The following is a 16,276-nucleotide window of genomic DNA, read 5'->3' on the forward strand; positions in this document are numbered from 1 at the left end:
GGAAACCATGAGCAACTTAAAAGTGCAATCACGTCGTTCGATTCATCCTCTCCAAGGAAGCTCAGAATAAGACACAATCTGGCATTGTACAGTTGGAGTAATAAGCCATTTCTGGATTCGACCAAGTGTGGCACACATACGGAACTCAATTGTATTTATGCGGGCGTAGACTATTTCCAGATTTGTGACAACACTTACAACGACTGTGTTTTACGAAGATAAGAAAGACACACTGATTCTGTACATCACTGGAACATGGTCAAAGGTTACACAAGGTGACTTAAATGCACCCCTCAAGAGGTAAATTCTAGAATTACAGCTTTGACACATTGCACTTCAGAAATTTCAACGCTCATGTTTTAATTGTACACTTGTAGCATATAAACCCTCTGCACACAATCAGATTGTATAGCCCGATTAAAGTACAATGTAACACATCTTCCATTATTGTTGATTGTATGAAGGTAAAACAAAAATATACTCCGTTACAATATATCCACGAGGTAATATCGCACGCAGGCATATACATAGTCTGAAGAAGGGTCTCGACCCGAAACGTCACCCATTCCTTCTCTCCCGAGATGCTGCCTGACCTGCTGAGTTACTCCAGCATTTTGTGAATAAATCGATTTGTACCAGCATCTGCAGTTATTTTCTTATACATAGTCAGGAAGTTACTTGTTACAACATGCAGAAGATGACTCAGGTGAACATGCTTCAGGCTGAATTTTGCCACTCATCATTTGCCGAATGTATGAATAATATTTATATATAGGTGTTAACGAAACATATCGGGGAAAAACAGGCACAGCGAGCGATCTGTTTTTGTCTAATGGACACGTGAAACATCGGATATCGAAGCACAAGATCCGGCAGTGCGATTGAAGCACTGGAGTTAACCAGCTCTCAGACTGTTCCCTACCATTTGTTTGCCAGCTCTTACGTAAAATTTCCATGTGTTCTCATCTCCCTCGAGAATGTTCAGAGGCCTGTACAATTATTTCGTATTAATTGTAGGGATTGATTCGCACCGACTATAAAAAAACGCAGGGAACAAAGTAACACAAGTGGGAAGTGCTTAGATTTTGCTGATCTACAGTTGAATGCTAACTGCAGCAGACAAAACGAAGTGAGAACAGCTAAAAAGAATAAAAGATGAATTCGAATTGCAGCTTTGACAAACAGAAAGTATTCGAGACTTCCTGAGTGGCTGCGGAAACCATTGACTGATTGGAGTATTTTAAATAACACATGCACGACGAAAGGAAGTAAAACGCGGAAGCGAAACGGCGTTAAGAATTAAGTTTATTTGCTGGTCTTGGAAGGACACCCTGTGACGGTGGAATGCATACATCTTCAGCCACACACACACACACACAGACGGAAACACACACACACTGACAGACACACACAGACATGCACACACAGGCACAGACACACACACACTGACGGACAGACACAGACAGACAGACACACACACACACTGACAGACACACAGACACACACACACTGACGGACAGAGACAGACCTACACACATTGGCAGACACACAAACATACACACACACTGACGGACAGACACAGGCACAGACACACACATTGACAGGCACACACACATACACACACACTGACAGACACACACAGGCACAGACACACACACACAGGCACAGACACACACACAGACAGAGACACACACACACATTCACACACACACACACACAGACCTACACACATTGACAGGCACACACACATACACACACTGACAGACACACACAGGCACACACATACACATACACAGGCACAGACACACACACACATTGACACACACACAGACAGACCTACACACATTGACAGGCACACACATACACACACACTGACAGACACACACACACACAGGCACAGACATTGACACACACACACTGACGGACAGACACAGACAGACACACACATTGACACACACGCTGTCATCCTGCACGGCGGAAGCGCCGCACGTTCACCCCTCCCATTGTCCCCGAGCCCCGCGCATTGGCCGAGCGACATGGCGTTGGAACGCGGGCCCCGAGCTCGCGGCTGGCGGCGCACGATAGGTTGAGGCTCTTGTCCCTCCCGGGGGCGGGCTTCCTCCGTGGCTGCCTGCCGGGCTCAGGCTCGGCGTGTGCGCTCGGTTTCAGTACCAGTGCTTTTCTTTTCGCAGCCGCCAGTCGTTGTGTAGACGTCTTTCACTATAGACAGGTGAAGAAGCATTCAGCAGTAGCCTGCACATTGTTCAGTTCAGTTTTGGCCAACCCTGCCTCAGATCCGCAAGGAGAAAGCCTCTCATTTGTACTTTCCAGCAACTGACAAAAGTCTCAAACATTGAAAAGTGTTGGGCAGTTTCTCATTTGCAACGACTGCAACACAAGGAAGAGAAATGCCACCGCCACTTCTGCTGCCTTTTACTACTCCGAGGAAGTCAGGGACCAACAGTTCGCTATTAATCAACCGACCCGCCTTTCGACTGACTGAGAAATTCCTACTGCTCTTAGTTTTCAGTGGTTTTATCACTCTGTGTTTCGGTGCGATTTTCTTTTTACCCGACTCGTCCAAGCTGCTGAGCGGGGTGTTTTTCCACTCGCAGCGGACTTCGATTACAGGCAGCGGACCGAAGCAGGACGGCGGCAGGGAGTTGGAGGGGGATAAGTTGAGCAAGATCCGTGAGGACCACGAGAAGGCTCTGCGCGAGGCGAAGGACACTCTGCAGAAACTGCCCGAGCAGATAAAGCAGGAAATCAAAGAGGAAAAGGAGAAAGTTGTGCAAGAGTCGGCCAACAAGAAAGAAGCAGCCCCGCGCTTGCCGAATATCACCTTCCGCAAACCTGTGGGCGCAATAGGGCGTGAACCGAGCGACCCCCAAACCCGAGAGAGACAAGCCAAGATCAAAGAGGTACAACACTCGGAATTACTCGCCTCCTCCTCTTTCTGTCATGACCAGTGTAGGGCTCCCTCAACTTCATTCTTCCGAGTGTCTGAGGCACTTTCGGCGACCGTTTCCCCCCATCAGTGTTGGAGTCAGTCTTGAGTTTGTAAGCTAGTGCGTGGTGTCACAGTCGCGCACCCCACAATGTCAGATGGACAGGAAGAAAGCTGTGGACTACCGAGGGCTTTAAAGCTGCCACAGATGTATGTAGCATTTTTAAAACGCGCCGCTTGTGTTTATATAACGCATTTTAACGCGCAAAGCTATCACCCACAAGTCTGTAGTATGGGAAGGGAATAGATCGGATGCAAAAAGCTTCTTCAAAACCTGCTCTTCAAGCCATTTATGGATTTGAAATGATATGAGCTCATTTTAATTTTCTGGACATAAAAAAATGTAATGATGTTTGTTATAGAGATTTGTCTTCAAAGTAAATATTTTGAAACAAACTTAATGTTGGTAAATAACGCTCACAGCTGTCAGATTTCCTGGTAACATGTTATTTGCTGGCGGAGTACACATTTCTCGTATTATTTTAAAAAAATAACGCATGCAGTAATTATTTCACTCTTGGACACGTTTGAATTAATAGTAAGACAATTTAACACTAATGCTGATTGTTGTTTATCGACCCCTGCGAGAAAATACTTGCCAGTGAATTTGAGGAATGGACTGAGCTTGAATGGGATGTTCTCCCGAGTTGAACTTGCCACTAAGATTGGTAACTTCAGGGCGACTGAGAGTGTCGTTAAAAGTACCTTGGTAAGAGTACAAAGAAGAAAATCACACATTGCTAAATATTTCTTCAGTTTCAAAATAAATGTGATGGATTTCATAGAAACATAGATAAACACATAAAATAGGTGCAGGAGGAGGCCATTCGGCCCTTCGATCCAGCACCGCCATTCATTGTGATCATGGCTGATCGTCCCCAATCAATACCCCGCGCCTGCCTTCTCCCCATATCCCTTGATACCACTAGTCCCTAGAGCTCTATCTAACTCTCTCTTAAATCCATCCAGTGATTTGGCCTCCACTGCCCTCTGTGGCAGAGAATTCCACAATTTCATGTGATGAAAGCACACAATTTGTAGCACAAAGATGAGAGTAATCTACTTTGACTTTTTTTATTTTCCAGTATGTATCAATTGTTTGAAGTGCAGTTGCATGCTTATCCATGAACCCATTTGTTTCACTGCTATTGTCAACTGCTTAATATCAGGGCAGTTTATGAAGTGATTTTAATGTGGTTTTTGTCCCTGTTAGAAAATACCTAGTTGTTGTTTCAGATGCAGTCTTCACAGTAACAGTCATTTAGGCATTCTGTCCAGAAACCAGTTAAAACAGAAACATTTAGAAACAGCTTTCTTTAAATTTGTTTTGTTGTCACACGCACAAATGTGTGAATACGTGAAAAACCAAACCAATGCTGAAGGACAGATTTAAGTTTAACGAGTTTTTTTTAAATGCACTATTACCTTATCTAAGTAATCAGGCATACTTTAGTCATACACAAGAAACTACAGATGCCGGTTTACAAAATCGGACAGAGTGCTGGAGTAACTTAGCGGGCCAGGCAACATCTGTGGAGAACATGGATAGGTGACGTTTCGGGTCGAGTCTCTTCAGAGCTGATCCATGTTCTCCTGAGATGCTGCCTGAACTGCTGAGTTGCTTCAAAACCTCGTCTCGTTTCTTGAACTTTAGTTCAAAATGTGAAGCAGAATCGGGAAGAATATTCCAATTTGACTTTATATACCTTGCCCTCCATACAAAGATTTTCCTCATTGGAAGTTATAAATAATATCGTAAAAAGAGTTGTAATTTCCTTTTGGTTATAAACCATGCTTCCCTCCCAATAAAGCATCTCGCTAACTCCGACCCTCTCAATTTGACCCTCAACTCCTTTAAATTCTCCTCTGAAACCCTTGGTTATTTTTTTCAAAAGTACCCTTGACCCCCACTTCCACTCAAACTTTTTGCTGTAATGCAAACTGATAAATTGTTACATGTGATTGCCCTCCATTCTGAACCCAAACAGTGAGGAAAGCTGTCAGAAGGTACAGCAGAATATAGATCAGCTGCAGAAAGAGGCAGTGGAATGGCAGGTGCAATTTAACCCGAGCCAGTGTGAGGTGTTGCACTTTGGGAGGTTGAATGTAAGGGGAAAGTATACAGTTAATGACAAGACACTTAACAACATTAATGTGCAGTGGGATCTTGAAGTCAAAGTTCATATCTCACGAACAGTGTCTGCACAAGTAGATAGGGTGGTAAAGAAGGCGTGTAGGCATGCTTATCTTTATTGCTAGGGCATTGAGTACAAGAGTCAGGATGACATCATGTAGTTTTACAGGATGTTGGTTCAGCCACATTTGGAGTATTGCGTGCATTTCTGGTCACCCCATTACAGGAAAGATGTGGAAGCTTTGGAGGGGTTGCAGAGGAGGTTTACCAGAATGCTGCCTGGATTAGAGGGGTTCAGCCACAGGAAGAGGTTGACTAGACTTGGATTGTTTTCTCTTGAACATTGGAGGCTGAGGGGAGATTTGACAGAAGTATGTAAAATTATGAGAAGCATGGATAGGATAGACAGTCAGTTTTTTTCCCAGGGTGGAAATGTCCAACACTAGAGGGCCTAGCTAATAGATGAGAGGGCAAAAGTTTAATGGAGATGTGCGGGACAAGTTGGGTGGCGCAGTGGTGGAGTTGCTGCCTTACAGCATGAGAGACCTGGGTTCAATCCTGGCTATGGGTGCTATCTGTACAAAGTCTGCACGTTCTCCCTGTGACTATATGGGTTTTCCCCTGGTGCTCCGGTTTCCTCCCAAATTCCAAAGACGTAGGTTCCAAAGAGGTTAATTGGCTTCTGTAAAAATGTAATAATTGCCCCTGGTGTGGAGGATAGTGCTGCTATATGGGGTGGTCACTGGTCGGCGTGGACTCGGTGGGCTTTTTTCACGCTATACCTCGAAAGTTATTTTACACAGAGAGTAGTGGGGATGCTTTGCCAGGGAGGTGCAGGCAGATATGATAGCAGCCTTTACAAGGCTTTTAGATAGGCATATGGAAGTGAAGGGAATAGAGGGATATGGATAATTTCCAGCCAAATGAGATCAGTTGAACGAGGCATAATGATCGACACAAACAGTGAGCTGAAGGGCCCATTCATATGCTGTACTGTTCGATGTTCTGTTAACTAGTGTGAACAGGTGATTGATGGTCGACATGTACTTGGTGGGTCATTGGGCCTGTTTCTATGCTTTAAACTAAACATCTCTTCACCTCAACCACTCCTGTTGGTTGTGAGTTCCTGATTCTCACCACTCTTTGTGTGGAGAATTCTACTGAATTTATTACTAGATTTGCAGAAACCGCAGATACTTGTGTAATTTGACAACCACAACTTTTACTCTTTTGTAGAGAGACCAAGGGTGTTTCTTCTTTCTTGAAGTGTTTAATCAATTTATGCTAGCTTCATTATTGATCTTTTTATTTTTGCGCACTCCCCAACTTCTTGTGTTCTAGTTATAATAGACAGCACGTACACATGCAATCTCATACAAGGTTTGAATGACGTTTAACAAAACTTGGCAGTTTAAATCCTGGAAATAAAACTCAGTGCTTTGATTAGCTTGTGTAGTTTATTAAACCAGAATTGCTGCTTTTGATTTTTCTGCTTCTAATCTAAGATTCTTTTGTCCCTCTACCTCTTTTTAAATCCTATTTTCCTAATAATATGTGAGCCACTATTTCAACACACTTTTCTTTATTTTAAAATGTATTGGTGAATTACATAAATATTCTTAATTCATTTATCATCTCTGGCTAATTTGTTGCCTCACCAAATAATGTGTTAGACTAAGAAACAGTCAAACAAAATTGGCATTTTCCATAAATTTTGCAATTATTTTAGATTCTATCATTTCTTTTAATAATACAAATTTATGAATGGTAGCTTTTCTGGCATTAATCCTTGAGGGGTCTTGCATCACTGCATTGAATGTCGTCTTTAAACTTTATTCTGTTTTTTGCTTGGGAGCTGCCAACCATCCTTTTTGCTACTTATCTTCAACGTTGCACGCTGTACTTTTATTCATTTACTTATTAAATGTCAACTTGCCAAAAGCTTTTTGGAAATCTTGATAAATTATGCCCACTTTAGTACCCTTGTCTACTCTGTGATGTTATTCGTAAAAGATGGTTTAATTTTGCAATTTGATCTCTTTTTCATTTATTTTTAGATGCTCATTCATTTTCTATTACAGCAGAGATTCCATTACTTTTCCTGCTGCTGATGATAAGCCAATTAAGAGTATCCTGAACGCTTTCTGTCATTCTCCTTAAATGTGGGATTTTTGCTCTCAACCAGTCTTCTGGCATTAGAGCCACTTTAAGCAAATCCTATCGTTATAGTTACCTTTTATCTTTATCCTCACGGATTTTGTTTCTGATTTATTGATGGCCATGTCAATTTTTTGGTAGCGCCATTTATCTTATAACTAATTAGTTCAACTTCTTTGACACTTTTATTTTTCACGTGTTTGTTTCTAAGTATGGTATACCCTGCAACATTTAATTCCAGGACCCGGATTCTTAGCCATATGTATGCAATCTATACTACATTCGGTCCAAAGTTTTAGGAGGTAATGTAAAGATCTATACTAGGCTGGAGGCTTGTGAAATTAAATGGCAAAAGGGATGATAGCTCCATTGTCGATTGGAAGATCATCAACTTAAAGCATTAACTCTCCAACTGCCTCTCCACAGATGCTGGCTGACTTGTTGAGCGTTTCCTTCAATTTCGATTTTATGTTCTCTCTCAGCTTTTCCAGTTCAGTACTGACTCTTCTTGTTTTGTAAGATTTATTTGTTTTTCTTTAGGATCTCATGCACTGTCACAATTATTGAGAGTTTGCAGCATTTTATATTTACTCCACTCTATTAGAACATGTGTTTGTCTCTGATAGGGATACAATCTGCCGCTTCCATTTCAAACAACATTTTTTTCCTCACCAGTTTTTCAATCAAGTGTTGATTATCTTGAGCTGCCCATTCTGAACTGGTTTGAATGTGACTTGGGCAAGCGTGATTTTACAAAGGTGTACAAGATCAAGAGAAGAATAGATCGGGTAGACGCACAGAGTCTCTTGTCCAGAGTCGAGGAATTGAGAACCAGAGGACATCGGTTTAAAGTGAGGGGGGAAAAGATTTAATAGGAACCTGAGAGGCAACCTTTTCACACAAAGGGTGGTAGGTATACGGAATGAGCTGCTGACAAAGGAAGTTGAAACAGGGGCTATTGCAACGTTTAAGAAACATTTAGACAGGTCCTTGGATAAGAGGTTTAGAGAGATATGGGCCAAATGCAAGCAGGTGGGACTAGTGTAGATGGGACATATTGGCTGGTGTCTGCAGGTTGGGGTAAAGGACCTGTATCCATCCTGAAAGACTCTAAACTCCATGACTCTATCTAGAGATTCTCAATGTCCTGCCTTTTAACTCATTTCCTAAAACATTAGCTCAGTAGTAATGCTGAAATGGACCATGACAATTGAATCCCTCCTTCCCCCCCATGACCTAATTTCCCTTCTAGTCAGCTCAGGAAATTTCTTGCATCACATCAGCTTGATAATATCTTTGGTTTCCTCATGTGTAGCTGTAGAGCACCGCCTGAAAAATCAAATGCCCTGTCCCCTTCATATTTATGTTCAGCTATTTTCTTGCTCTAACCATTGTCATTTCTGCCCTACTCGCCTCCCATCCTGGGCCTTCATTCTGAGCTGCTTCACCATGGCTCCAATAGTGATGGTCATGTCAGAAGTTGTTCTACTGCTCAGTAATAGTGAGTAGGTTATAGTTAGCTGCCTTGTCAATGCAAGTGACTGAGGGGGCTTTCTTTCAAGCTGTTCGTCACTTTTGTTCTCTGCACCATTTTCTTCCCAGCCCTGTGATTACCTTGAAAGTTGACTGTGTTTGTGATAGGATGCCCAAAAATGTATTTTGCTGCCTTTGGCTGCTCCTTTTTTGTTTTCAAGATACTGGAACCTACTGCAAGGCTGCTTTGTGCCTTTATCCTGCTGAACATCATTAAATAATTATTGTGTTTAATAAGTTTAAATATTTGCACCAAATGTTTCAAACGTTAGTTTTGGTCACTATCTCAAAGGATGCTCACTGGTTTGAGAGAAATTTTGCAGATTAATCATTTCATTGTAAGAATTTCATTGTTCTGTTTTGGGATATATAAAACAAATATCTAGGCTTGCGATTTTTCAATCACCTGAACCGGAACAAATGGAAGGATTTGGGGACTTTTGTTTTATATTCTCTGCAGTGTTTGTTACTGCATGCTGCTCTGCATGCTGTTAGGTGTCAGAACCAAACAGATTGCAGCTGCTTTGCATTGACACTAGAAAGATGGAAAAACCTCAAGTTTACAGCAGGTGCATCCTCCACTTCTTAGAATCGAGTGATACAAGCTGGCTTGAAGCCTTAAAGTAAAATTGTGTGTTCTCTCAGAGAAAGAAGTCTCACATGACAGAGACACAAGCAAATGCAGGTGCTGGAATCTGGAGCAACTCACAATATGCTGGAGAAACTCAGCAAGATGAGCAAGATCTGTGGAAGCGAATGGACAGTTAATATTTGGGGTCAAAACCCTGCATTAGGATAGAGTGGAGAAAGAAAACAGCCAGTGTAAGAGGAGTGGGGGAGGGTGAGACACGGGCCAGTAGCTGATTCGTGCTCCAAGGACAGATGCAGCCAGGTAAGTGAGGAGAAGCAGTGCAGTTGGGAGACAGAGGCAGGTGGATGATAGATGAAGGGGAGCAAAAAAGTTCAGATTGAAGCAGGTGTGGGGAGGAGAGGGTAGGATGAATGTGGAAAGAACTAGGGAGTGATGAGATGGGACAAGGCAAAGAACAAGAGAATGCCACCTGATAAAACATTTCCATCAGTAGGGGGAACCTCTGTCAACACTTCCAGTAAAAGCGATGACCACAAAGCGTCCCCTTCCATAATGACACTCGTGTTGGGGGTCGTCATGCTCTGAATGCAATGTACAAGCAGTTTATGGGATGGTTAAATGAATATCATCAAAAGTTTATGCATACAATGCCAAAAACATTAATGTTCATGAGTTCTTAAATCATTTGGATCAAAAGTGGGCCATTTGGCCCATCCAGTCTTTTCCACCATTCAATCATGGCTAGTCTATGTTTTCCTCTCAATCCCATTCTTCTGCCTTCTCTCTGTAACCTTTGACATGCTCAATAATCAACAACTTGTGAATCTCCGTTTTAAAAATACCCAATGACTTGGCTTCCACAGCAGTCTGTGTCAATGAATTTCACTGATTCAACACCATCTAGCCAAAGAAATTCCTCCTCATCTCCTTCCTAAAGGTAGGTCTTTTTATTCTGAGGCAATATCCGATGAAACATCCATCCAAATCCACTCTATCTGGGCCATTCACTGTTCGGTAAGTTTCAATGAGATTCTCCGTTATCCTTCTAAACTCCAGTGAGTGCAGACCCAGAGGCATCAAGCATTCATTGTTTGTTAATCCAATCATCCCGGAAAACATTCTCGTAAACCCCCTCTGGAGCCTCCCCAATGTGACAATTAATTTTAAATTTTAGGATCATCTGCGAGTTTTTTTTTGGCATAAAGCAAATTCAAGTGTGAGTGTCAGAGGGCTTTTCATATCCTCATTAAGTTCCTCTTGAATTTGCAAGTTGTCCAGAACTGAAGCCCTAAGTATAATTTTACTAATGATATTTTCATCACAAGAATAGAAGGTGTTTTGGAGGATGAGTGTTTGGACTCGTGTTAAAAATTTCTCCCAACTGAAATCTATTTATTTGAATTCAATGAAAAACATTCAGGTTTTTAGCTTCTGATTTTCAATGTGATTGAAACTCTAAAATTGTTCAAATGCTTATGAAAGGTCATCAAGAAATCTGCAGCAAAATCAAGTTTCTTTCCTCCTTTGTGGAATTTTATGCTAAACTTGTTTTTTCAAGTATAAAGTTGATATGAATATTGTTATTTGTTCAAAAGCAGTTTTATTTGTGTCGTATGAGATGACACTGCAATGAGATGCACTGCTTCATATATTTCTAATTAGTTATATGGACTCCAGAAGATTTTGTCCATGTTAAAGCAAAACAAACATAGAATCCTATCTGTTTAATTGCATCATGTTCCAGGGTCAGCTGCTTCTGGTGATAACGTGATTACAGACTTTGCACCATCAGAGCAAAGGTTATTTCTGAACTCGGAACTAGAAATTTGTCAACAGATGACAAACTATTTAAAGTTGATGAGTTAACACATTTACTAAATGTGTTATAGATTCATAGTCATTCAGGCTCTTCGGCCCAACTTGTCCACACTGACCAACATGTCCCACTTGCACTAGTCCCACCTGCCTGTGTTTGGCCCACATCTCTCCAAACTTGTCCTATCCATGTACCTGCCTAATTGTTTCGTAAATGTTGCAATAGTCCCTAGTTGAACCCCCTCCTCTGGAAACTTGTTCCATGCACCTTGTAATACTAACTTTTTATAGTATGGACTTTTGCCTCTGAAAAATATGTATCTTTCAGCTGGAATTATGAGCTGAGAAACACAGCTGATCCATGGACTATTGCCTTGAGTTTTCGATGTTTGGGTTTGAAATACCTGGAAATTGAACTTTAGAAAGACTGGTACTGATTGGAAATTGTAACTTCCCATAGAGGTTATGTTAGATTTGAATTTAAGAACATTAAGAAATTTGGTTTTGTGATGTGTTATTTCAGATTTAAATTGAGCAAGCATGGTGACCTGATGTCCTCGTACACCGATGATTATTGTTAATTTTTCTTGTGTTTTGCCGTTATCTTTGGCTTTGCGTCATTTTCTGTGAGACTGTGACGTAGCTTCCTTTGCAAGGCATGCAAAATATATTAGCTGCAGGTTTCCTGCTAAATCGTATACTATCCAGACATGGATGTAGATTACTGTTATTTCATTGTTACTGAGTCTGAATTCTGAAAAGCTAGAGCCAACTTTGCTACATGATCTGTATTGGTTTGTGAAGAAACCTTAGCATTGGTTTTTCTTGAGAGCAATATACATTTTGGCAATATCCACATTATAAGTAATGAAAATGAGATGTATTTGTTCCTCTGGTCTCTGTTCACACAAGGACTACTTATTCGCTATGCTACTGCATTTTATGACAATCCAATCAAATTTTTTTTACCAATTCTGTTAGTTTGAGAATGACATATGACCTTTCTATAATTCCTTAAGGTAGGCATATCTTGTCAGTCTGTTTCATTGCATATTCTTTTTCATATTTTGTTTCGATCTAATTGAACCAACGTGATGGGAGCTTAAAATAAGGAACAAATACTTGCCTTTTACTCCAGTCTTCGTTTAATTAAAGTTTCAGACCAAATCTTAACTTTGCAATTGTAATAAATATGTTTCACTCATTTCTACATATAAAGTGGAACTTTTTGAGGGTTTCCATGAAAGTGGAATGAAATAAGAATAATACTTTACTATTTTCTTCAATGTGAGAATTTGAAAGGGAAAGAAACAGATTATATTTAACTAAGTGCATTTAAGCTAAAGCTGGTTCAGGCAATGCACTGCATGTAGGTGTGACATTCAGTCCTGTGAACTGTGTTTAGGAGTTAATTTTGCAAATCCTCTGACAAGAAACTTATTATGGTTTAGCTGCGCACATTCGATCCCCACCCATCCTGCCATTTGGCTCTCTTCCTGTACTTTGGCAAAAGATTAACACAAATATTTACAGTTACAACCCGTGCTGGTGATTGAAGAGCTAAGAAAGTGAAGTAGTAATGCAGAAATATATTTAATTTGGCTATCTTTCCTTTATTTACTAGAGTAAGATTTACATTTATACAAAACCTTTTTTGGCCTTGATGTCTCAAATCATTTTTATTCTTGAATGGGACTGCATCTCCTTCCATTTTCAGTTTGTGCAATTTCGCTTTTATTGTCAGCTTGCTGTATGAATTGATCTGTACCAAGGCCTGTTAAAACTGATTAATGTCGGAAGCAGATCCAATAGTTCCAATTGCTCTTTGGCAAGTGCTATTGCACTCTGTCAACTTAACTAGGTACATTACAAATTAGGATCATAATTTTAAATGTTTGACATTCAACCTTGGAAGAGCTGGAATTTTCTTTAGTTAAACACTGAAAAGACTGAAGTCATTGGCTTTGACTCTTGTATCCTGTTTTTGTTAAATGCTTGTCACCTTTTCCACTTTGTCCCCTTCTCCTGACCAAAAACATCCACTATTGAACTGCTTGCTATCTTGGCATTCTGTGTGAGCTGATTGCTTCCTGGATCATAAGCTTTCCGATTATTAGTCATAGAGTGACACAGTGTGGAAACAGGCCCTTCGGCTCAACTCACCCACACCACCAACATTGTCCCAGCTACACTAGTCCCACTTGCCTGCACTTGGTCCATATCCCTCCAAACCTGTCTTATCCATGTACCTGTCTAACTGTTTCTTAAACAATGCGATAGGCCCACCCTCAACTACCTCCTCTGGCAGCTTGTTCCATACATCCGCCACCCTTTGTGTGAAAAAGTTACCCCTCGGATTCCTATTAAATCTTTTCACCTTGAACCTATGTCCTCTGGTCCTCGATTCCCCTACTCTGGGCAAAAAACTCTGTGCATCTACCTGATCTATTCCTATCATGACTTTGTATACCTCTATAAGATCTCCCCTCATCCTCCTGTGCTTCATGGAATAGAGACCCAGCCTATCCAATCTCCCCCTGCAGCTCATACCCTCTAGCCCTGGCAACATCCTTGTAAATCTTTTCTGAACCCTTTCAAGCTTGACAATATCTTTCCTATAACATGGTGCCCAGAACTGAACACAATATTCGAAATGCGGTCTCACCAGTGTCTTATACAACCGCAACATGACCTCCCAACTTCTTTCCAATACTCTGACTGATGAAGGCCAAAGTGCCAAAAGCCTTTCTGATCACCTTATCTACCTGCGACTTGACCTTCAAGGAACCGTACACCTGTACTCCAAGATCCCTCTGCTCTACAACACCACCCAGAGGCCTAGTATTTACTGTGTAAGTTCTGCCCTTGTTCAATGTCCCAAAATGCAACAGCTCACACTTTTCTGTATTAAATTCCATCAACCATTCCTCCGCCCACCTGGCCAATCGATCCAGATCCTGCTGCAATCTTTCACAACCATCTTCACTATCTGCAAAACCACTAACTTTTGTATCACCAGCAAACTTGCAAATCTTGCCCTATATGTTCTCATCCAAATCATTGATGTGGATGACAAACAATAACAGGCCCAACACCGAACCTGAAGGCACACCACTAGTCACAGCCCTCCATTCCAAGAAACAACCTTCCCCCATCTTCCTCTGCTTTCTTCCATGAAGCCAATTTGCTATTCATTCAGCTATCTCTCCTTGGTTCCCATGGGATTTAACCTTCCAGAGGATCCTACCATGCAGAACTTTGTCGAATGCCTTTACTGAAGTCTATGTACACAACATCTACAGCTCCGCCCTCATCAACCTTTTTGGTCACGTCTTCAAAAAAATTAAGTCAGATTTGTGAGACACGATATAGTTCACATATTTCTACTGCAGCAGCTGCATTTCTGCCTTTCCCTTGGTTTGTCTGTCGTCCATGTCTTGTCTTTGTCACCTCTAGACGAGACATCTGAATTCCTATCCAGCTGCTTATCCTCTAAATATTGTCAATGTCATTATTTTGTGCTTTGTTGCCCATATGTTATCACACCATCTTGCTCATGTTAGAGACGTGTGATGGCTTTAACCCCCTGGACCTCATTTAAAGTCTGCTTTGTGGTTAAATTGTTAAGGTCCCTTAATACATTATATCTCTTTTTCTGTAACCACATGTAGTATTACTAGAACTTTGTTATATTGATTTTGGTCTCCCATTTACTTGTCCAGCCTTGGAGGAAGTGAGATGCCTTGTGATGTCTTTGCATTTAGTTGTCAATTAAATTGCTTCCATTGACTTTAACATTGTTGATGCTTCACAGATGGTCTGTTAGAAAATGTGTGCTGATCCAGGAAAGGAGAGATTGAACATCATTACTCATAGGGTTTGTTTGATAGGCAATATTTAAAGATTAGAAGGTACGGATGTTTCTTTTTGGTGTTTGCAGCACTGGAGTGTAGGGAAGGTGTTGAGGCACAGGATTGTGTTGTGATATGGGCTGTGGAATGTTTAAGGATGGATGTGACAAAATCATGGAAAGATTTAAAGCACACTTTAAATTTAATTTGTGACAGCTAAAAGGTGTAAGACAATTTTTCTGGTCAAGACATGGCATCAGGATGCTGATGCAACATCAACATACACCTCTTTGCCTGCACAGATGCTGTTTGACTAGCTGAGTTCTTCCAGCATTCTGTTTTTCTGGATTCCAACATCTGCAGTCTTGTTTGTCTTCTTTTCAAATTGGTGATGTACAGTGTTGAACCAGAACACTTGTAGAGCTGTGATGATGTGTCTTTGAATAGGATGGTAAGTTTTCAATTTTTTTACCATGTCTATATATTTTGAAAAAACTCAGTCTTTGTTTAGTATATTGACAAGCAAGAGGTTTGCAAAGAGGACATAATCTTAGTATCCCATTGAAAGAATTAGAAAACTGAAAAACTAACAGTTATGTGGTTGGCTTCTCTGCATGATGATGACAAAGTCAAAGTACTTCATCTATATACTAAAACTCTCATTTGTTTGTTTGTTTGTTCCTGAGCTACAGCCAAAATGGTACATGATAGCGTGACAATTTTAGGCCCACCTTACTCACCGTCGTCCCTTTGGTGCTAATGGAAGAAGTTTCATTGAAATTGGTGTTATATATTTAAAATTATTCACATTGTAAAGTTTTAATCTATCTCCTAGGGAGAGAAGGGGGAGGGAGGGAGGGGGAGGAGGGAGGATAAGGGGGGTTGAGGGGGATGGAGTGGGAGGAAAGGGGAGGGGAGGAGGGAGTAGGGGAGGAGGGAGTAGGGGAGGAGAGAGTAGGGGAGGAGAGGGGAGGAGAGGGTGCTGCACCAATGCAGGAGAGGTTTGGGCCCAACTTGGTCTAGTTTGCTCTAAAGTACTTTAGTTTATTATTGTTACATGTACAGAGGTAGAGTGAAAATCTTTTGTTTGTGTGCTATCCAATCCAAGAAAAGACTATACATGGTTACAATCAAGCCATGTACAGTTTACAGATAAAGTGAAGGGTACAACATTTAGTGCAAGATGA

At 41.1% G+C, this 16,276-nt stretch overlaps 1 protein-coding gene across 1 annotated transcript in view; it reads left to right on the forward strand.

The window, feature by feature from the left end:
• The first annotated feature begins 2,097 nt into the window (after positions 1-2,097).
• The window catches only part of man1a1 (mannosidase, alpha, class 1A, member 1), a 358,244-nt gene continuing 344,065 nt past the window's right edge, over positions 2,098-16,276 (forward strand). The window contains exon 1 of the mRNA XM_078399598.1: positions 2,098-2,921. Coding sequence (XP_078255724.1) covers positions 2,409-2,921 — 513 coding nt within the window. The 5' untranslated portion in view covers positions 2,098-2,408. The remainder of the gene's footprint in view (positions 2,922-16,276) is intronic.

The sequence above is a fragment of the Rhinoraja longicauda genome, chromosome 5 (assembly GCF_053455715.1).
Source record: "Rhinoraja longicauda isolate Sanriku21f chromosome 5, sRhiLon1.1, whole genome shotgun sequence".
Lineage (NCBI taxonomy): Eukaryota > Metazoa > Chordata > Chondrichthyes > Rajiformes > Arhynchobatidae > Rhinoraja > Rhinoraja longicauda.